At 51.4% G+C, this 23489-nt stretch overlaps 1 protein-coding gene across 8 annotated transcripts in view; it reads left to right on the top strand.

Moving 5' to 3' along the window:
- The window catches only part of PRKAG2 (protein kinase AMP-activated non-catalytic subunit gamma 2), a 308173-nt gene that overhangs the window by 188497 nt on the left and 96187 nt on the right, over nt 1–23489 (top strand). For 6 of the 8 annotated variants that reach the window (XM_042249294.2, XM_060414910.1, XM_027969032.3 and 3 more), the window contains one exon: nt 8203–8414. In XM_042249294.2, coding sequence (XP_042105228.1) covers nt 8203–8414 — 212 coding nt within the window. Of the gene's footprint in view, nt 1–8202; nt 8415–12204; nt 23067–23489 lie in introns of those variants that run through there. The other 2 variants (XM_042249298.2, XM_042249297.2) reach the window with 1 other exon arrangement.

Here is a 23489-nt window from a genome sequence, read left to right as displayed (position 1 = left end):
TCAGAGGTCAGGCAGGGAGCCTGGAAGAGAGGAAGCGAGTTTGCTGTCCAGGAAGGGGGCTGTGAAAGAGAGGGCTGAGCCTGCTGCCACGTGGCCACCAAGAATGGGAACTAGAGTTACTTTAGAAGTCTCTTATCTGTAAAATGAGGAAGCTGGTTTGAATGAATGGTTCAAAACTTGTCTGGCCACCTGAATCACCTGGGGAACTTCAGAAATGCAGGTTCCCAAGCTCCACCTTGGACCATGGTAAAGAACACGGCTCCCAGTGAAGAAGATTTGGGTCGATCCCTGGGTCAGGAAGATCCCCTGGAGAAGGGAATGGCAACCCACTCCAGTTTTCTTGCCTGGAGAATCCCATGGACAAAGGAGCCTGGCGGGTTACAGGCCACTGGGTTGCAGAGAGTCGGACACAACTGAGTGGCTAAACACACAGGCTTCACCTCGGATGCCCTCAACAGAATCTTTAGGCTCTGGGATGGAATATTCTCCAAGCTGCTGGGTGGTCCTGCTCAGGCCGGTTTGAGAACTGTGGGCTGAAACCATCTCAACTGGCCAGGTGACTCAGACGCGCTGCCCCAGGGTGTTGGGTCAAACTCTGGAGATGGAGACCGAGGACTGCCCAGACCAAGGGTTTTGAGAAAAGCCTTCCCATGGGAAAGGGAGGCAAAAAGGTATCCAGAGTTCAGTGAGAAAGTTATGGGGACTCTTCATGGGTATTCTGCCTAGAGCCTGAGAACAGGTCACCGCCAGGCTGGGACAAACCAGGACCACACACAGGCTGGGGGCCGGGAGTGGGGGGTGCCTGATCCATCCTCCTGAGCAAAGAGAAGCACCTGCTTCTTCTTCTTTTTTTAAATATGTATTTATTTTGCTGTGGCACCAGGTCTTAGAGCCTTAGTTACAGCACACAGGATCTTCCATCTGCAGTCGCAGCGCGAGGGATCTCTAGCTGTGCTTTGCGAACTCTGGTTGCAGCACGTGGGATCTAGTTCCCTGACCAGGAACGGAACCCAGGCCCCCTGCATTGGCTCCACAGAGTCTTAGCCACGGGACCACCAAGGAAGTCCCAAGAGCACCTGCTTCTGCAGAGGGCGACCCCAGCCCACTGAGGCCAGAGAGTCTGGTTTCCCCTCACGGAGTGTTCAAGCCCCAGAAAGTCCAGCTGCCACTGGAAAGGCCATAGATGATCCCTTGAAGTCAAGAAGGACTGAGGACTCTCCCATCAAGGCTCAGACCTCAGGTTGGCCTGTGCCCAGAATGCACTGGGGTCTCATGTTTGGGCCCAGGTTTCCTAATGACCCAGCTTCGTGTTTTGACACGGAGCTCACACACCTTTGTGTTTCCAGGCTCCCGTGGGTTACCCTGGGAGACCTTGCAGGGACGAGAAAGGTGAGATTGCCTTTCCTTCCAGAGTCCCCACCTCAGGGTATTACCCCCACCCCTGTAGCTGTCCTGCCCTGTCGAGTCAGTTGGTGGCTCTGGGCTGTATTTCACCCCTTCAGGCACTGGCCGTCCTGGACAGCCAGAGTGGAGGCCTGCGATCCGGGGATTTGCAGAAGCAGGACAGGTACCCACACGCGGGCCTCGGCGCCTCTACCTGGACTGTGACTGCTTGTCTGGAGGGTTGCAGGCTTGCCTCCCGGCAGGCCCTGGCTCAGGGCGGCCCCTCCCCTCCATCCCCGCCGCATCCTCTCCGTGCCTGAGTGGTAGATGCTTGGACTGAGGCTGGAGAGGCCTAGAGCAGGACCTGCGGACAAGCTCCAGGGAACTGGCTCTGCTTCTGTGGCCCTTCTTCTGCTTCCGGTGTCTCATGGACGTCAGCCCTGGGTGCGGGGAGCACCCTGATGGATGTGTGTGCCCTGTACGTGAGGACCACTCCCCGCAGGGGAGACCGGACCCTGGCCTGTGGTCAGCTTGCTTGTCTTCTTTCTATTACCCTGGGCCTTCTGTCCCCTCTGATGTCCCTATCCGTGGCCTGGCTCCTTAGCCACAGGGGTCCCTGCGGCTCCCTGGCCGGGGCTACTGGTTTGACACATATTGACCGTGTCGCCATCCCCCCATGACCCTCATCACCATCCACCACCCGTCCTAAGTCAGGAACAACTGGACTTCCCTGGCGGTCCAATGGTAAAGAATCTGCCCACCAGTGCAAGGCATGTGGGTTCGATCCCTGGCCCAGGAAGATCCCCATGTTCTAGTTAAGCCCTTGAGCCGCAACTCGAGAGGCCACTGCAACAGGAAGCCCGTGTTGTGCAACAGAGTCGTCCTGGTTGCCACAGCTGAGAAAACCCACACAGCAACGAAAACCCAGCCCCGCCAACACCAAATAAATACAGGAAAATCGTACTATGATAACTGAATAAAGATTTTTTTTTTAATGTCAGGAAGAACTAACTTTGTTGTTGTTATTCCTCATCTGTGATGACTCGTTAGTTATTTTAAAGGCCACGTGTTAGCAAACCACCATGCAGGGTGAATCGAAAATTTGTGCTTCTCACCCCAGGCTCTTGGGACGCTGGGCAGCAAGGACATTTACGATCAGGAAGAAAATGAATTTTTTCATTTCTGTAATGTATGTTTCTGAGTATTTCAGACCATATGCATGAAGAAGGTTGGTGCTGCCCTGGGGAAGGGGACACCACATGTCAGGCAGGCTCCCACCCCCCATTCCCCTGCCGCACACCACACAGCCATCTGGTCAACCTGGCTTTTTTTCTTTTTTTTTTTTTAAACCAAGCAGGGGGTTGGCTAGTGGTGAAACTAGGCCTAGACTCAAGGCTCCCGAAACCCAGGGCTCTCCTCTGCACCCTTCTGCTGCTCTTGTTCATTACCTTCCAGCGGCCCCGCCGGTCTCCTCTCTCCCCTCCCCTCCAGGCGCAGCTCCGGCCAGCATGGCCTGGCCCCCTGAAGTCACCAGCTCGTGGCTCCCTGGTGTCTGGTGTGGCTGCCAGGCGTCGCCTCTGTTCACTCACTGGGCCTATTCACTGGCCCTGGCTGCGCCCTGGGAGACGCGGGGGCATTGTTCAGTCTCGGAGGTGGCGGCAGTGCTGCCAAAGTCCTCAGGGGCTGGGGGAGGGTGGGAGCGCCCTCCAGAAGAGCAGAACCGGGGAGCCTGCTGGGGCTTCTCGGTCATGTCGCCTCAGCCCTGTCCAGTCTGGGCCCCTTCGAAAGCCGCCTCACCTGGGGGCAGATCCGGTTCCTTCTCGAGTCGCGCCCTTCCCGGTGTTTCGTGGGGCCTCCCGCCCCTCCAGCCTCGTCTCTGAGCTCCCCCTGCTCTGGGCTTACGGGCCCTTGGCTCTTAGCGCTCGCCGCGTGGTGCTATTGCTGTGCATTTGGGTTTGAGTCCTGTTCCGTTTCCTCCAACCAGACCGGAAGGTGGGACTCGTCCGCCGCACCTTGACCTGGCCCAGAGCCGCTGGCCGTTCAGACACCGGCCTCTCCTGGGAGCCTGAGCTTGGCAGTTTATCTTACGATTAAGAAAATAAATCAGTCTGTTTGATGGTAATGGAGGATTTCTTTATGAATGGTGACGCCAATATTCAAAAAAGGGGAAAAAAATGTTAGGCATATCATTCTTACCCGCTCCCCCCTTCCTTCCATTAGGCAGTTTTCCCCTCACTGGTCAAAGTGTTAGTTGCTCAGTTGTGTCCAATTCTTTGTGACCCCATGGACTGTAGCCCGCCAGGCTCCTCTGCCCATGGGATTCTCCAAGCAAGAATACTGGAGTGGGGTGCCATTTCCTCCTCCAGGGGATCTTCCTGACCCGGGGATGGAAACCAGGTCTCCTGCATTATAGGTGGATCCTCTACCATCTGAGCCACCAGGGAAAGGGGCATAAATGTGATCGGAAGACCCCTCTCTGTTGAAATTCTCTCTGCTCTTTCTGGCTGGCATGAAAGAGAAACCCTCTTTGAACATGCCCTTCCCCACCCCACAAGGCTGCCCCGCTCTCCTCTGACAGCAACCCCACCTTCCCTCCAGGCACTCAAGCTTCCCAAGCTCCCCCTCCTCTTAGCCTCTGAAACCCCGCTTTCTGGAAGGGTGAGTCACGCACCCAAAGTGTGAGTCTAAGTCTTTGTGTTCTTTCTCTGGGTGATTTCCCAGCGTCACTGTGGCAGAATGGGCCTCTGCCACCCACTCACACCAGTGAGTGATTTCTCTAGTCCCCACTCTCTTCACCTGGGAAGTAGGGTCGCACACCCACCCCCTCTCTCTTGGGGATGGGGGCAAAGGAAGCAAGAGTGTACCCCAGCACTTTGTGACTGGTAAGATGGTATCGTAAGACTCTACCCTGAGAGGTGTGTCAGGCTGCAGTGCAGAGAGGGGGCATGTTTTGGGTTCTAGCAGAGTTCTTGCCCTGTGTCCTAAGCTACACACGTTCCTAACCCACACATCATGTCACCTGTCCCCCGAGGCTCCGCCTCCCGGCTCTGAAGTCCAGGTATCATCCTGTATCCCCCACAGGACTCACCTCCTCTGGGAAGGGAGGAGAGCCCGCAGGAAGGCCAGGTGGAAGGTGGACGAACCTCTTGACATTAGAAAGAATTCCATGAGAGGAGCTTTCTTGAGGGCCATAGAGTTCCCTTCAGTTCCCCTGTTTCCACCTCCGTATAGCAAATCCGCCATCTCCTCCTCCGCACAGGTGGCTCCGCACAGCTGTGTCCTCTGAACGTCCCTCTTGTCCTCCATGGGGACCCAGTCACACTTGTCCCCATGCTCATGGGACGAGCCCCAAGGGACACAGAAGCCGCCATCTGGGCTTTAAGGAGTGCTTTCTAATACCTTACACTTGAGAAGGGAACACGCTGTCTCAAAGAACTAGCCAGGAGTTCCGCCAGCTCTGAAAGTCCCCCTGCAGCAGAGGAGGGGGCTTATCCTGAGGACTGGATAAGCCCAGTCCAGTCTAAGTGGGCAGCATCTCTTGCAGAGAAGGGGAAGTGGGGGGCGTTGGGGGAGCCTGGAGGGAGCAGCCCTGCCCTCCCTCCTTTCCGTGGAGAACCCCTGTCAGTTCTCCAGCACACACCCCAGAGTGCAGGGAACACCCCAGAGAGGCAGAGGAAGGGCCTTGCGTCCAGGGCCCCCGGCCAGAGTGGAAAGCAGGGACCATGACACTTCTCACGGGACCACCGTGGCCCCGGGAGCCGGTCCGTCCCAGGCCACTGTGTGGCCATTGCTGCAGCCAGTGAAGGACACGCCACCACCCCTGGGGCCCAAGGGCGTCCACACAGGACAGCGCAGGGGTTTCCTTCTCCCGGTCGGTGCACCTGGACCCAGCCTCACTCCTGCCGGGCTGTGGGTATCACTCACAATCCGCCCCCTCCTGCCCTGTCTGCCCTGCAGAGCTGCTGGATTCAAATCTCTCCCTCCTCAGGGTCCCCACTCTCCACCCTCCCCTCCCCACCCCCCTAACCCCTCCTCCAAGTGGGCCTTGCTTCTAAAACCTTTGGTGTGCACCTTTTTTCAAAAGAGCTTGGGGTCTTGCTCCTAGGGGCCTTTCACGTCATAAGCCTGGAGACCTTCAAGGGCACGGTGACAGCAGTCTACCTCCTGCTTTCCCTGGAGCTCCTCCCTGCTCACCCTGGGGGCTGAGATCTCTGCTTGGTGTGGTGGCTCCTGGGATAACGGGGTCCCTGGAAAAAGACCTGGTTACTCCCAGTGCTCCCATCTAGGAAATATGGGAGGGAAGGTGCCAGCCCAGCTTGAGCCTTGGCCCCGCCCCCTTCTGTCTCCCTGCCTGTTGGGGGGGGGGGTGGGGACACTGACCACACACCTGGCCCCCTCCCAGACCAGCGCTGGGCAGACGATGAGTTGGAGCAGGGAGAAGAAACGTGCATGCTTCCCAGGTGGCCCGCCTGCCAGTGCAGGAGACACGATTCGATCCCTGGGTTGGGAAGATCCCCTGGAGAAGGAAATGGCAATCTACTCTCACGTTCTTGCCTGGAGAATCCTATGGACAGAGGAGCCTGGCAGACTGCAGTCCACGAGGTCACAAAGAGCTGGACACGACTGAGCAACTGAGCACACACGAGGCAGTCACCTGTTTTCGTCTGGTTTGGTTTGGCCTGAAGCAGCCTGTTGTTCACTGGTAGGCCTGGTGCAGACGAGATGGGCTGAGGCTCACAGGGCCGCAGAGTCAGGAGGGGAGAATGGGATGAATCGGGAGGTGGTCTGGGGGGTGAGGATGGAAGCAGAAGAAGGAGCACCAGTGCACAGGGCTGGCGAGCGGAGGAGCCTGGACGGGGCACAGGGCAGCACAGGGTAGGCGCGTGGCTTGTAGGGTGACCAGTCTTCGTCAAGGTCAAAGGGAGCAAGACGGTGGCCCTGGGACCATGTTCACTGACGTCTTTGGCTTGCATGCCTATTGTATTTTTAAATAATTTAGAAATTGTATTCAGTTACCTATAAATGTGAGAGACCAGACCCAAATCCAGAGTCCGCCTGTCTTGGAAACAAATCGGTATCAGGCAGCATTATTGTGTTGTTTTCCTAGAGCTTCCGTAACAAAGTGGCCCAAACTCGGTAGCACAAATCCACAGGAGTTTATTCTCTCGTAATTCCACAGGCTGGAAGTCTGAACCAAGGTGTCAGCAGCACCACACCCCCTCTGAGACTGAATAGCCTCCCACCTTGCCGCCTCTAGCTTCCTTTTTCCACTATTATTGAGAAATAATTGATGTGCGTCACTGTATATGTTTAAGGCATACAGCATGGTACTTTGAATTGCTCGTATTGTGAAATGATGATCACAGTGGGTGAGCTAACATCCCTCATCTCTACAGAAACAAGGAAAAGAAATGAATAGGAAGAGCTTTCTCCTTGTGATGAGAGAGCTCTCAGGAGTTAACTGTCCTGTGTATCATACAGCAGTGTTAACTACAGCCATCATTTTGTGCATTGCATCCCCGGGAGTCAGTTATCTGATCATTGGAAATTTGGACCTTTGGACCACCCTCCTCCCATCTTCTGGCTTCTGATGGTTGCCGGCAGCGCTTGGCATTCCTTGGCTCATCGAGACCTCACCCCAGTGTCTGCCTCCGTCATTACGTGGCCTTCTCCTGTGTGTGTATCTGTGTCTTCTCCCCTTATAAGGACACTACACGTGGGGTTAAGAGTCCAGCCTGTTTCAGTATAATCTCAGCTCGATTCTGTCTGCAAAGATCTATTTCCAAATAAGGTCACATTCACAGGCACTGGGGGTTCGGACTTTAACTTATCTGTTTGGGGGACTCCATTCAGCCATAACCGTGATCAGGCATAATCAGGCAGGTGTGAGTGACAATCGCCTGCCTTAGACAGGCCTCCAGGATTGCACAAAGCCTGTGGACTGTGCAGCCTCTCACTCTGGGCAGATTCATGCCCGGGTCTCCTGCCAGTTCTTTGTCCCCCGCGTCCCACCCACTTCTTCCTGGTTCCAGTCCTATCCAGGTCTTCACTCCGCAAGGCGCTTCCTTCCCAACGCCACCCCAGCGATCATCTTCACAGTGATTCTAGCTCTTGCACACCCACAGTGGCGGTTTTGAAGTGAAGTCGCTCAGTCGTGTCCGACTCTTTGCGACCCCATGGACTGTAGCCTACCAGGCTTCTCTGTCCATGGGATTCTCCAGGCAAGAGTACTGGAGTGGGTTACCATTTCCTTCTCCAGGGGATCTTCCCGACCCAGGGATCGAACTCGGGTCTCCCACATTGGAGGCAGACGCTTTAACCTCTGAGCCGGTTTTCACATCACACATTTTGACAATAACAGCGTGTCTGGTCTGGTCCTTGGTGTAGTCATGTGACTTCTGACCTTCATCTCTGCTGGATATGAACTTCCTTATGTCTTATCCCAAGGACTATGGGATCCACTCCACACACTCTCAACACCATGCTTTGTAGGGGAGGGAGGGGAGATCCAATAGTCTTGGACTAACTATGAAAATCACATCCGACAAGTGTGCATAAGTCTTATCACCCGACAACTTCTGAACTGTCCCTGTCACAGCAAGGGGGACTCTGCCCACGGCTCAGGTTGGGTGGGGCAGGGATTTCTAGACAAAACCAGTTCTAAGGGATTAGAAGTAGTTTACGCAAGCTTGTCCCCAGCATTCAGAATTGAATCATTTAGATTCTTGCCGTGTGAGACTCCCAGCACTCGCAGCTGGGAGCCCTTTTCTCCATGTCAGCAAATCGCTCACACCCTTTGTGGTCCCTCCTCCACCCCAGGCCTCTCTTCCTCTCCGTCGACACCCACCCAAGTGGCCAAGCAGCACACGTTCCCCCTCGAGTCCTACAAGCACGAGCCTGAGCGACTGGAAAATCGCATCGATGCCTCCTCTTCGCCTCCGGACACAGGCCAGAGGTTCAGCCCGTCCTCCTTCCAGAGCGCAGCCAGGCCTCCATCAGCATCGCCGACACATCCTTCTCCCTCCAAATCTGTAAGTCTGGGCCTCCTCCTGGGGGCCAGGCCGCCGGGCGTGGGAGGGAGGGCAGAGTCTGGATATAGCTGAAGCTAAGGCTGGGCACTCCTGACACCTTGGGTGTATTTTATCATAAATCACAGACTAAGAACAAAAGTGGCGAGAGCACAGTTGTTGTTGTTGTTGTTCAGCTGCTAAGTCGTGTTTGACCCTTTGTGACCCCCTGGGCTGTAGCACACCAGGCTTCCCTGTCCTTCCCCATCTCCTGGAGCTTGCTCAGACTTGTCCATTGAGTCAGTGATGCCATCCAACCATCTCATCCTCTGTCGTCCCCTTCTCCTTCTGCCTTCAGTCTTAGCATCAGGGTCTTTTCCAGTGAGTCGGCTCTTTGCATCAGGTAACCAAGGTATTGGAGCTTCAGCTTCAGCATCAGTCCTTCCCATGAACATTCAGGGTTGATTTCCTTTAGGATACACTGGTTTGATTTCCTTGCAGTCCAAAGGAATCTCATAAGAGCAAAATGGGCAAGTGGAAATCAAATGGACAGTAGCTTCTGGAACATGGCCAGGAAAATTTTTTCTCTCTTAGCTTCTTATTAAAAATCAGTTATTAAAAGCTTTATTTGAATTTGTCATGATTGGGATACTAAAGTAAAAATTCATAGGCAAAGCAAAAAAATATTGGTTTTTTAATAGAAATTTTATTCTAGCTTTTTAAGGTTTAGAGTCTGACATCATTGACTTGGGAAACAGTCTTGGAAAGATGAGCCTTTCCAAGCAGAGTGGGTTAGTGAAACAGGTGTCTTTGCATCCTTCAGAGGATCAGAACTAGTGGGTATGAATGGAGGAGGATGGCTTAATGCCAGCACTTAAACACTCTGCGTTTTCACACCGTGGGCCTGAAGTGTGGGGACCACCATCACCGCCTCCTAGTTTATGTTGGGACCACAGACATGCACTATCATTCCTGTGCCCAACAAGGATATAAAAACCACATCACTGAAGTCTTTGCATATGGATGTAACTAGTCTAGTCAGTGTGGTATTAGTGTCCAGCAGCTGCTGTAACAAAGGGGCACAAACTGGGCGGCTTGAAACAACAGGAAGCCATCATCTCATGTCCTGGTGCCTGGAAGCCTGAGATCAAGGTTTTGGCAGGACAATGTGCCCACGGAAGTCTCAGGGGGTGGCGGGGCGGCGGGGCGGGGCAGAGCCTTCCTTGTCTGTCCAGCTTCCAGGAGCCCCAGAGTTTTCTTGGTTTGTGGCAGCTTTCTTCCAGTCTATGCTTGCATCTTCACTTGCTGTCTTTTCCCGGACTGTTTGTGCCCAGATTTTCCTCTTATAAGAACATCATTCATATTGGATTAGGATCCAGCTTGGTGGCTCAGACGGTAAAGAATCCGCCTGCACTGCAGGCGACTTGGGTTAGATTCCTGGGTTGGGAAGGCCCCCCAGAGACAGGAATGCCAACTCACTCCAGTGTTCTTGCCTGGAGAACCCCATGGACAGAGGAGCCTGGTGGGCTACAGTCCATGGGGTCTGTGGGCTGTAGCCCAAAGAGTCAGACACAACTGAACGACTAATACTAACTCAGTATGACCCCTTTAAACATAAATAGGTATATCCTTGGCTACACCAGGTCTTCGTTGCGGGATGTGGGATCTAGTTTCCTGGCCAGGGATTGAACCCAGGCTGCCTGCGTTGGGAGCACGGAGTCTTAGCCACTGAACTGCTGAACCACCAGGGAAGTCCCTGGATTTTTTTTTTTTTTTAAGATTTATTTATTTATTTTGGGTGTGCTGGGTCTTTGCTGCTGCACGTGGGCTTTCTCTCGTTGCCGTGAGGAGAGGCTGCTCTTCGTTGTGCTGTGTAGGCTCCTCACTGCGGTGGCTTCTCTTGTTGTGGTGTGTGATCTCTAGAGCATGGGCTCTGTAGGTGAAGTTCACAGGCTTTAGTTGCCCCGAGGCACGTGGGATCTTCCTGGACTGGGGATTGAACCCATGTCCTCTGCATCGGCAGGCATGTTCTTAACTGCTGGACCGCCAAAGAAGCCCGACTTTTTAAAAAAATATTTATTTATTTGGCTGCTCCGAGTCTTAGTTGCAGCATATAGAATCTAGTTTCCTGACCAGGAATTGAACCCAGCCCCCCAACATTGGGAGCACAGGGTCTTAGCCACTGGACCACCAGGGAAATCCCAGGACAACCTCTTTATAACTTAATTACCCCTGCAAAGACCCAATTTCCAAACAAGTGGCATTCATGGGTGTTAGCGGTCAGGACCTCACAAAGCTTCTGGGAGGACACCATCTAACCATAACACTTGCTGCCTTTGGGAAGAAAGAAGATGTGTTAGTCTGGCAGAGAACCTACCGTGAGTCTTCTCCTTGTTTGTCCAATGATTACTTTATTAGATGTAAGCTTAGAAGAGTATTGTTTTAAGTCCTGAGGGATAAAATGTAAGGTATTGTCTCTGCCCTCTGGGGCTTACAGTCTTACTGGGAACAGAATAACACTCAAATAAAGTCACTGCAGATGGTGACTGCAGCCATGAAATTAAAAGACGCTTACTCCTTGGAAGAAAAGTTAGGACCAACCTAGATAGCATATTCAAAAGCAGAGACATTACTTTGCCAACTAAGGTGCATCTGGTCAAGGCTATGGTTTTTCCTGTGGTCATGTATGGATGTGAGAGTTGGACTGTGAAGAAGGCTGAGCACCAAACAATTGATGCGTTTGAACTGTGGTGTTGGAGAAGACTCTTGAGAGTCCCTTGGACTGCAAGGAGATCCAACCAGTCCATTCTGAAGCAGATCAACCCTGGGATTTCTTTGGAAGGAATGATGCTAAAGCTGAAGCTCCAGTACTTTGGCCACCTCATGCGAAGAGTTGACTCATTGGAAAAGACTCTGATGCTGGGAGGGATTGGGGGCAGGAGGAGAAGGGGACGAACCAGGATAAGATGGCTGGATGGCATCACGGATTCAATGGACATGAGTCTGAGTGAACTCTGGGAGTTGGTGATGGACAGGGAGGCCTGGCGTGCTGTGATTCATGGGGTTGCAAAGAGTCGGACAGGACTGAGCGACTGAACTGAACTGAACTGAAGCAGTTAAATGAAAGCGGAAGGTAGGTTGGGTGGGGATCAGGGAGGAAACAAATAGTCCACACTGCAGGGGGTTGGGACGGGGAAAATACTGGTGTCTGATGAGGGTAAGGAAGGAAGACTTGGGTGACTGTAGGGCTCAGATCAGCAGGAGAGGTAGAGATAGGGCCTTCTGGTGGTGGGGCAGGGTGGCGCTGTCTGGGAGTTCCTGGTGATCTGGTGGAGATTGGAGACAGGAAGACCAGGAGGCCCCTTAGCACTCAGGGCCCAGGAGGAAGGTCATCCATGTTCCTGGGTGATGAGAGATCTTGAGGTTTCCACTGTCCGGCACATTTAGCGCAGAGACTTGGTCATAGAGATACTAGAACAAATGTGTCCAAAAAAAGGGATCATGAGGCAACTGAAGGTTATCAGAAGCAGGGAGCTGCTACTCCCCTTGGGGTGGAGGGATGAGAGGGGACCCCATGAGGTGGCAGGTGGGACCAGTGTGTCTGCCTGGCAGGAAGGAGCTGGGGCCGCAGAGGAGGAGCAGCCACTGGCCTGAGCTGCCGTTGGAGGCAGAGGGATAGGAAGCCTGACATCTCCCCAGCTTCCTGCCCTCCACCATGTGCCCAGCCTGCCGAGAGGCCGGCGGGCCCAGAGACCTGAGAGGGAGCCGGCAGGGGACCGGAGAAGGGAGCCGAGAAGGGAGTGACCGGCAGAGAGGCCGGGATGGAGGAGGTCTGTTCAAAGCATCAGCTTCTTCTCCCGGACCCGGATGACTGACAGGACAGCCCCATGGGAGAAGAGATGCTGGTTTGAATCGGACGTGGTGTTTGGGCTTTAGGTCATTTGAAGTGATGGTGCAGACGCAGACATGGGGTTTTTCCACGATTTCAGAAGTTCTGGGCATAGACCGAGCCCAGAGCCTTCCCCACCTTGAATGAGAGCATTCAGAGGACTTTCTGCTTTCAGTACCCCTTCCCCGACCCCTGATTGTGAGTAGACAGTGATATTCTTTTTATTTTTTAACCTTTCTTCTTTATTTTTTAAATTATGAAAATATGATAACATATTTACAGAAAACTTGGTAAATACATAACAAAGTTACATATAGTTTCACAATATATTACAATTGTTTGTTAAGTAGATAAATGAAGATGTTTAGTTGCAGTTTCAATATCAAACTCTCAGAAATTAATAGAATGAATGTACAAAGAAGTAACAGGGCTTCCGAGGTGGCTCAGATGGCAAAGAATCTGTCTGCAATGCAGGAGACCCGGGTTCAGTGCCTGGGTTGGGTAGATCCCCTGGAGAAGGGAATGGCCACCCACCCCAGTGTTCTTGCCTGGGAAGTCCCATGGACAGAGGAGCCTAGTAATGACTCTTTTAGACCCCATGGACTATACAGTCCATGGAATTCTCCAGGCCAGAATCCTGGAGTGGGTAGCCTTTGCCTTCTCCAGGGGATCTTCCCAACCCAGGGATGGAACCCAGGTCTCCCGCATTGCAGGCAGATTCTTTACCAGCTGAGCCACAAGGGAAGCCCAAGAATACTGGAGTGGGTAGCCTATCCCTTCTCCAACAGATCTTCTCGACCCAGGAATCGAACCAGGGTCTCCTGCATTGCAGGCAGATTCTTTACCGACTGAGCTACGAGGGAAGCCCCGTATGTATATTTTACCACATTAAAAAAAAAATGATCCAGTCAACAGTACAATGTTTATAAAGTTTGAGCTTCAGAAATTCAGGGGGATCACCCAAGATTCCCCACTTATGTTTTGAAATGATATGTTTCAGATTGGAAGACAGTGTTCCACTGGCTATGAGCATTAAACAGGAGCCTTAATCATGTTTCAGTTTTATCACCCAAGGCCTCCAGGGGCTCCTTCAAGCATACTGGTTGCAACCCCTGCAGCTGTGTTTGGCCCTGGTCTCTGCTTTCAGCAGCCTTTGGCAGGAGGGCTGGTGATGGATTCGGGTTCATCTAAGTGTTTCTTTATAATTGGATTATGTTGAATGTCCTCATGTGCAAAATTCCTTAAGAACTTGGCTGATTTCATGCATTTGGTTACCGGCAGAATCTTCAGAGAGGAATGTGAGTTGCTTCAAGGCTTCTATCTTCTTGAAAGTATTTAGATGTAATTTATCTCTGCCTTTTGGGATAAAAAGATGCTTACTGTAAACATCGACCATGAAGATTACTTTTATAAACTTTGTTCCCATGAATTTTATTCTAAAATTAGAAAGGGGATGAGGGCAATGAATTCGTCTTTGTAGAACTACTCATGTAATCGTTTATTTACTCAGCAAATATTTATTAAGCAACTGTTGGGTGCCAGACACTGGGCTCGGGAAGGTTGATGGGTTGACAAGTGTGTGAGTGGCTCTCATGAGGCAGAGATGGTATTCTCTTCATCTATTGCTAAGTCATTTCAGTCATGTCCGACTCTGTGTGACCCCATAGACGGCAGCCCACCAGGCTCCCCGTCCCGGGGATTCTCCAGGCAAGAACACTAGAGTGGGTTGCCATTTCCTTCTCCAATGCATGAAAGCGAAAAGTGAAAGTGAAGTCGCTCAGTCGTGTCCGACTGTTCACGACCCCATGGACTGCAGCCTACCAGGCTCCTGCATGGGATTTTCCAGGCAAGAGGACTGGAGTGGGGTGCCATTGCCTTCTCCACTTCATCTATTAGCAGCACTTTATGCTTGGGAGGGATTTGATAAATAGCTCAGAACTCACTGAACAAAGGTTTTCCCTGGTAGCTCAGCTGGTAAAGCATCTGCCTGCAATACAGGAGACCTGAGTTCTATCCCTGAGTTGGGAAGATGCCCTGGAGAAGGGATAGGCTACCCACTCCAGTATTCCTGGGCTTCCATGGTGGCTCAGCTGGTACAGAATCCGCCTGCAATGCAGGAGACCTTGGTTCAATCCCTGGGTTGGAAAGATCCCCTGGAGAAAGGGACAGCTACCCACTCCACTATTCTGGCCTGGAGAATTCCATGGACAGAGGAGCCTGGTGGGCTGTAGTCCGTGGGGTCACAAAGAGTCAGACATGATTCAGTGACTCACTGAACAAAAGGAAGGCGCTTTTATCTATCTGAGGTGGTGGTGTTGTTTAGTCTCTCCATCATGTCCAACTTTTTGTGACCTCATTGACTGTAACCCTCCAGGCTCCTCTGTCCATGGGACTTCCCAGGCAGGAATACTGGAGCGGGTTGCCGGTTCCTTCTCCAGGGGATCTTCTCAACCCAGGGATCAAACTCGTGCCTCCTGCATTGCAGGTGAATTCTTTACCACTGAGCCACCTGGGAGGCCCAACTTGGGGAGGGGGTATAGACAGCCAAAGAGTTATAAGAGCATTTGATAGAAACTGTGCATGGGAGAAAATTCCTAGTCCCATCTTAGGGAGCGGAAAAGCCAATCCCAGAGGAAGGAAGTGGAAACTTTTCAGCAGCAGAGAGCAACAATCAACTCTGCATCTTAGGATGATCCCCGTGGTTGGGTGTGGAAATGAGACCAGATGTGGGTACAGCAGGAGTTCAGATGAGATGCCGTGTGAAATGATCTGGGCCTGGTGGCAGCTGACAGTGGAAAGAAGGGGAAAGGGACTGGTATTAAAATGTAAAGAGCTATTTAAGCGGTCAGGTTGAAATGGATTTGTTATGCAGCGATTGATTAGTTGAGTGGACAAAAGAGAAGAATCAAGGATGGGTGCAAAGATTTTGCCTTGGGAAACTGGATGGATGGTGGTTGCATTTTCTGGGATAAAGAACAGAGGAGGAGGCAGGCTGTGTGCAGGGGTGTACGTGTGTATAAGTGCACACACGTGTGTGTTAGCTGGTGGTGGGAGTACAACAAGGTCCCCAGGGAATAATTAAATGGAGGTGTCCAAAGGGCCACTGGATATGTGACTCTGGAGCTAGAAATTAAGATTTTTGCTTATTTGTTTTCATTTATTTATTTGTTGGCTGTACCACACAGCTTGCAAGGTCTCAGTTCCCCGACCAGGGATTGAACCTGGGCCTTAGCAGTGAAAGCCCTAAGCATTAGGCAATCAGGGAACTCCCCTGGAAATTAAGATTTTTTTAATCATCAGAATGTAAATGGTAAACCTCACCATGATAGTAGATGAAATAATCCAGAGAGATGTATCGTAAGTGAGAAGAGAGCCAGAAAAACGTGGGTACTTGAAGGACAAACAAAGGAAAGGATTCTGAATTACCTGGAAAACACAGAAAACCAGGCAAACGCAGCATCACAGAAGCACAAGGACTGTGTTTTGTGGTGTAGCACGCATTTGGAGGGCATGGTCAGTGACGTTCCTGGCCATGGGATGTAAGGACTGAGGTCATCGGTAACCTTGGCAGGAGTACTTCCAATGGCAAGGTCAGGAGCAGAAGCCATGTGATGTGGGTGAACAATTAAGAGCTGAAGACATGAAGGCCTTAGTGTAGAAAACTCTTTCCAGGATCCTGGCTTTGAAGGGGAGGAGATGGGGCTGCAGCTGGAAGAATGAAGGTGATGGTCTGTTCCCATAAAGGGGAATAGATTTAAACACCAACAGGGAAAGAGTTAGTAGAAAGTCAGCAGTTAAAGATAGAAGGAGGGACTTCCCTGGTGGTCCAGTGGTTAAGACTTTCCAATGCAGGAGGCATGGGTTCGATTCCTTGTCAGAGGACTAAGATGTCACACACCAAGCATGGCAAAAAAAGAAGAAGGGGATAAGCAAGCATGCCATCTGTGCTTGTAAAGGAAACAGGTGAATTTTCTTAGGAGGTGGGTGCACGTGATGGGGGTATTTGTCTTGAACCAAAGGAAGAATCGGGAATCCCTGGTGGCTCAATGGTAAAGAACCCACCTGCCAGTGCAGGAAACACAGGTTCGATTCCTGGGTCTGGAAGATCCCCTGGAGGAGGGCATGGCAACCTACTTCAGTATTCTTGCCTGGAAAATCCCATAGACAGAGGAGCCTGGTGGGCCACAGTCCGTGAGGTCGCAAAGAGTCCAACACGACTTAGCGACTAAATCATCCAGCAAAGGAAGAAACGTCTTTTAGGGGGTTGAAAATTTGATATGCAGGTGTTAAAGTGATCACTACTTATCCAATTTCCTTTCTACGGTCACTCCACGCACCCCCTGTTTTCTTCTATGGAATTTCACCCTTGACTTGTGTCTTGAATCAGAGTGCCTAGAAGCAGAGCCTGAGATGGGGCTTCAGGTGCAAGCGTGTTTATTCATTACGGAGAGCTCTCAGAAGAAAAATCTAAGGAGCCAGGAAAGCAAGGAGCAAAGCAAGGGTGTGGCTTCAGATGAGGCTGAGCCTCAGCCGCTCAAGAGGGGAGCTCTGCGGTACAAACTGCCCCAGGAGGTGCTCTGCCTTGGGGCGAGGAAGCTGGGCTTTTATATCTTTAATATTTATTTTTATTTGGTTGCTCCAGGTCTTAGTTGTGGAACATGGGATCTTAAGTTGCAGCATGTGGGGTCTAGTTCCCTGAACAGGGATTGAACCCAGGCCCTTTTCACTGGGAGTGTGGAATCTTAGCCACTGGACCACCAGGGAAGTCCCTGGGCTCTTATTATCTTTATATGGAATAGTTGCCATCAGCTCTGGGATGCCCTGCGTGAAGAAAATGCACCTGCCAGCTGGGATAGCGCTTACAGGGCAGTCCTGTAAGGAGGTTGCAGGTTTGGGCCATTAGCAGCAGCCCCCTGCCGCAGCCCGGAGTCCCAGCCCACCAGTGACAAGGACCCAAGGACACCTGACGCAGCCTGGAGCCTCTGATCCCTCCTCTCCCGCCTGCTCGATTCCCGTAGCCAGCAAGGTTGGGTCCTGCGTCAGTCTTCCCACCACTGCATAACAAACCTCCCCCACACTTAAGACAACAGCCATTGATTTAGCTCACCATCCTGTGGGTCAGCAATTTGGGCCGGGCATTCTTCTGGCCCCGACTGTGCTTACTCACCCATCTGTGGTCACTTAGCAGGTCACTTGGGGACTGGCCGGACCAGAGTGGCCTCGGCCAGAACAGCTTGTGTCTGTTCCATGCGGTCTCCTCCTGCAGTCGGGTACACTGGGCGTGCTCTCGTGACGTGATGGGGCTCTCCACAACAGGGAGGTCCATCCAAGGCTTCTTGAGGCTGGACTCAGAATCGGGGCTCTGTAGCCCCTCCCATCCTGGGGTAGAACCTATGTGCTCTCCCCTTGGGTCTGGGCCTGTGGATTCCTTTGGCCGACAGAACACGTCAGAAGTGACCATCGCACGGCAGGGGGCTTGGACACAGGGTGCGAGCCAGTTCTGAAATCTACCTTCTTTCTTATCCCTTGATTCCAGCAGCTGGGTCTGCAAGTGAACACATGACATGCTTGAGTTTAGAGGCTCATGTATCTATTTTAAGGAGTCTAATTTAGATGCTATACCTCGCTGAGAGTAACTTCCTGTTAAGCAGACTGCTGCAGTTTGTGTTCCTGGAGAAACAGAGACTCTACGGTAGAGATTCCTGTGCAGGATGTTTATCGGGCTGTCCTCTTAGGATCGACACCTGTGGGAAGGAGGAGAGAGGAGGGATGGGCAGAGAAAGAAGCTACGGTGCGGTGCCGTCTCAACACAGTCCTCCCCAGACCTTGGGGAGCACCTCCCAGTGACCCCAAGTTGAATGAAGGAGCCAGGCCTTTACACCCTCATCACCGGTCGTTAGATGGCAGCTGTCCTGGAAGAGGCTCGACCCCAGGCAAGGCAGCCCTCTCCAGCCAAGGGCTGTCCTTGCTGAGAGTTGAGGGTCACCTGTTGGCAGGTTCCCAGCATCCAGGGGAAAATCCTTCATTGTTGCAAGGGGGCCAGAGTGGTAGAGTTGCTGTTGCTGCTGCTAAGTTGCTTCAGTTGTGTCCAACTCTGTGCGACCCCATAGACGGCAGCCTACCAGGTTCCCCCATCCCTGGGATTCTCCAGGCAAGAACACTGGAGTGGGTTGCCATTTCCTTCTCCAATGCATTAAAGTGAAAAGTGAAAGTGAAGTCACTCAGTCGTGTCCAACCCTCAGTGACCTCATGGACTACAGCCTACTAGGCTCCTCCATCCGTGGGATTCTCCAGGCAAGAGTACTGGAGTGGGGTGCCATTGCCTTCTCCGGTGGTAGAGTTGACCCTCGAGTAACACAGGTTTGAACTGCATGGGTCCACTTGGCTGCAGATTGTTGCTGATAGTAAATCCTGAAGTACTGCCTGACCCGAGGTTGGTTGAATCCAATCCTGTGGTTGATGCATGACCACAGATACGGAGGAACCGTGTATAGTGAGAGCTGACAGTAAGTTACACTGGGTTTCCCTCCACGTGAAGGCTCAGCACCCCTAACCCTCAACTGTGCGTCACAGCCTCTAGTACGTGGACTTATTCTCTATTTTTCCAGTTATTTTTACATTCCTTACATAATTTATTTATTTATGGTTGTGCTGGGTTTTCATTGCTGGGCACGGGCCACCTTCCTGCAGCAAGCAGGGGCTACTCTTCCTTGTGGTGCAGGCTTCTCACCACAATGGTCTCCCCTGTTGCAGAACACAGGCTCACTGACTGTGGCCCACAGGCTCAGCTGTGCATGGCGTGCGGACGAGCCCACGTCCCCTGCCCTGGCAGGTGAATTCCTATCCATTGCACCACCAAGGAGGTCCCCATTTTTCCAGTTTATGATACCAGAATTCTGACAGATGAAAGTTGGTGCTGTCATATCTCTCCTTATGATATAGTTAGTATGTAACTAAACTGAAGGAAAGGGTTCAGGATGACTGGTTGGGACTGAATGAAAGAGGTTTCCTTAGGCCCAGAGGGAAAGGGACTAAAGGCTCCAGCTGATAACCATCACCAGTAACCATCACCAGCAGCAGGCGTGAGCCACCATGGAAGGGGATAGTCCAGCCCCGGCCAGGCCTTCAGATGAGACCACAGCCCCAGCCCATACCTGCACCAGGACCACCCACTGAGCTGCTCTTGAGCTGGTGACCCACAGAAACCGTCAGACATCACGTATCAGTCTGCTAGGGCTGCTGCAGCAAAATATCACCGACTGGGTGACTTAAACTACAGACATTTATTTCTCCGGTTCTGGAGTCTGGAAGACCAAGTTCAGGGCAGGTTTGGTTTCTCCTGACGGCTCACTCCTTGGATACAGATGACTGCTGTCTTGCTGGGTCCTCACCTGGCCTCTCCTGCATACACACAATCCCTGGTGTCTCTTCCTTCTTACAGAAACCCCAGTCCTATTGGATCAGGGGCCCACCCTTACAACATCATTTGACCCTAATTACTTCTTTAAAAGTCCTATCTCCGAATAAAAGCTCGTTGAGGGTTAGGGGTTCAACATATGAACAGGGGAGCAGGGGGAAACAATTCAGTCCATAACATATGAAAATATTATTGTTGTTTTAAGCCACTGAGTTTTGGGGTGATTTGTTACATATCAAAAGATAACTAATACTTATTTGATCATGTTTGTGGGAAGGAAACAACTCAGTAGATTCAGAAAAGATAATAAACTCAGGAACTTTGGGTTCTTTTTAAGAACTGGTCATCTCCCCACAAATTACTCACCAAGGTTCCTTGTTTTTCTAGTGTGACTATTTGGAAAGAAACTGCTAACCAGTTTTCAAGATTGCTATTTGGAATAATTAGCCCCTTTTTAAAAATAGACAGCCCTTTAAACATATGAAACAGTCTCAGATCCCTTGGCATCAAGGAGTAAAGATTTTCTATGTTACTACTTTGTTTTACATTTCTGTCTGGCTTGTAAAATACAAGTTATAACCTAATAAGGTCTTGACGTTAAGACTGTCTGCCCAGGAATGGTAAACTAACAGTTTCATCATCTGTTACTCAACAACAGATTAGATAATTTAAAAATAGTTTGAAAAACTTCACATTGGGTCAAGGAGTAGGAGCTGCAGAGAGACCTGCTTCCCGATGGGGCTGGTTATCATGAGAGCTGGAGCTCGGACAAGTGCTGCCTGTGTGTTGAAGAGGCAGGCAGAGGACATCTCTTCTCCCAGCTGTCAGGAAAAGGCATCATAACTGGCGTTGCTCCTGGGTTCCTGCCCTGTTGGCATCGTGACTGGATGAGCGGAAAGAAGGCAGAGCCAGAATAAGAGAGACGTACTTGGCTGAGAGCTTGGTGCATTTCCTGAGCTGCGGCCTGAGTCTGCGGGATCCTCATTCACTCTGTCCCCCCAGGGTAGCTGCAAGGAGAAGGGGATGACAGAGGACAGGATAGTTGGATGGCATCACCGACTCAACGGACGTAAGTTTGAGCAAACTGCAGGAGATACTGAAGGACAAAGAAGCCTAGCGTGCTGCAGTCCATGGGGTCGTAAAGAGTCAGACACGACTGAGCGACTGAACAGCTAGGGTAGCTGAGCTCCAAGGAGAAGACGGTGGACCTTTTTACCTCAACATTTTTTAAAAATATTTATTTATTTATTTATCTGCCTTGGGTCTTAGTTGCAGCACATGGAAACTTCACTGCGTGATGCGGAGTCTTTCCTTGTGGTGCACGGACATGGAAACTTCACTGCGTGATGCGGGGTCTTTCCTTGTGGTTCACGGACTCTCTAGTTGCGGCAAGTGGGCTCAGGAGTCGTACTGCTCTGGCTTAGTGGCTCCATGGCCTGTGGGATCCCAGTTCTCCAGTCAGGGATCGAACCCATGTCTCCTGCATTGCAAGGCGAATTCTTAACCACTGGACCACCAGGGAAGTCCCTCAGCACTTTTTTTTTCACAGCTTGATAAATGCCCTGCCTGTGTCACCTCCCCAGGGACCCAAGAAGGAACTCATTCCTTCACCAGTTACATCCTAAGACCTTACCATGTGCCTGGCACTGAGCACTCAGAGATGGCTGAGATAATTCCTGCTCTTGAGACTCTCCCAGCAAGAAGTAAGTCCTGCAGAATCAGGACCCTGAGCAAAAGCACCGAGGGGCACCTTCCACGTCTTCATTCTTGGGTCACAACCTAACAGATGGTAGATCGGCTTCGAAAGACTCACAGGTCCCACAACCATGCACGCGGCAGTGTTGTAGTCCCAGAGACACAAGTGTGGGGTAAAAAATGTAAATTTCCAGTGGTGGATTATTAGACTGTGTTGGCTGATGGAGCCAACCCTTCTCATGGTTTAATCTGCCATCAAGACAGCGGCCACCTTAGGTTGCACCCCGGGGGAGCAACCCTGCCTTCAACCTGGCAGAGGCAATGGTTAAAATGTTGGGATGTTCACTGGAGTTTATCACGGGGATCTATACCTGTACCCAGGGCAGAGTCCATCACGGTCCTCTTTTCCCCTCACACGGGCTGGTACGAGGAGCGTCACCAGAATAACAGACTGGACATATCTCTGCTGAAGAAAGGATCTCCTGTCACCGATTTTGCGAAGCCAGGGGCAGAAGCCAGCTTGCAAAGGGGGGCAGAAGCCAGCTTGCAGAGGGGGGCAGAAGCCAGCTTGCAGAGGGGGGCAGAAGCCAGCTTGCAGAGAGGGGCTGAGTGGGTGAGACGACAGAGGATGGACAGAGAATGTGGGCCTCTTTGTCAGGAAGTTTAGCGTGAAGAGGGGTCGTGAATAAGGACTGTGACTGGAGGGGCCATCTAGAAGGGCATTTCTTTTAAACGACAGGTGTGTCTTGAGCATGGACGTATGCTGGTGAAAGGAGCTACAAGTTGCTGAATCTTCAAGGCTTCTCTCCCCATGCTTCTGTTCTAGAGGAACATAGGTCTTACCTTACAGGATTGTAATGAAGATTAACCGAGATAATCTGGGTAAAGTGACCCAAAGGCTCCTGAGCTAGCCTTGACTTGAACTGAACTGAATCAAGGCAACTGGGTTCCAAAACCCACATTCTTACTGTCTTATCACTAAGAAGTCTCAGAATTTGCAGCCTTGTCCACCACACACTGACTCCGCATCTTAGCCCACATCCCTAACTCAGGAGTTGGCACCCTCTGGCCCACGGGCCAGACCTGTTTTTGTCATGAACGTTTTATTAGTATGTGACCACAGTTATTCATTTACGCATATTCTCTAGCTGTTGTCATCAACAGCAGAGGTGAGTAATTGCAGTGGAGACTGGGTGGCCTGCAAAATATTTACTTCCTGGCCTTTTTTCAGGAAAAATAAAAGCCAGCTTCTGACTAATCTGTGCCAGAGGTTCCCTTTGCTGCCACACAGTTTTTGCTAAGACATCCCATGCAGAGTGGCAGAATGAGGCTGGTCTCCATAAAGGCAAGAGACAGGCCGTGGAGCTTTGCCCCCACCAGATGCGTGCGGTATGTCCCTCTGGGGAGCGTGGGTGGATTAATCACCAGTTCCACCCTTAAGAGGCCCGGAAATTAGAGTGGTCGAAAAGATGGCAAACCAGTAAGCAGTCCTGTAGAGCTAGGACTGAAGGGTTCACATTTTCCTGCCCCTCAGATCACTATAACATGATGTGATCTGCTTTTGGACTGAACTGGGGATATTTGGAATAATGTGAGCTAAAGATGGAAGGGCCCTTATTCTTCCCCTTAACCTCCTTGAGTTAAGAAGTGATCAAAGTTGATGCAAGCAGCACAGGTGAGTATCATCAACTTTTCTTTTTTATGATTTTATTTTTTGGCGGCACGTGGGATCTTAGTTCTCTGACCAGGCATCGAACCCGCATCTCCTGCCTTGGAGGCAGAGTCTCAACCGCTGGACGGCCAGGGAAGTCCCGAGCACCATAAACTTCTCATTGGCCACCCTGGCAGTGGTTTTCAGAGGAGTGTGTTGGTCAGATTTGCATTTTAATAGAACGACTCCAGTGATGAGCTAGAGGTTGGATTTCATGGGAGAAAGACAAACGAAGCTGACCCGTCAAGAAAGTCCTGCAAGAGTTCAGTGAGAGATGGCAAAGCACTGAATTAAGGCCGCAGGAGTGGAAATCGGAAGGAAGGGATTAATTATAAAAGAATCTAAGAGATACATGGCATGTGGAAAGAGGGGTCTAGGGTGACTCTC

The sequence above is a fragment of the Ovis aries genome, chromosome 4 (genome assembly GCF_016772045.2).
Source record: "Ovis aries strain OAR_USU_Benz2616 breed Rambouillet chromosome 4, ARS-UI_Ramb_v3.0, whole genome shotgun sequence".
Classification (NCBI taxonomy): domain Eukaryota; kingdom Metazoa; phylum Chordata; class Mammalia; order Artiodactyla; family Bovidae; genus Ovis; species Ovis aries.
The sequence above is the reverse complement of the archived record's forward strand: the minus strand, read 5'-3'. Positions and strand labels throughout refer to the sequence as shown.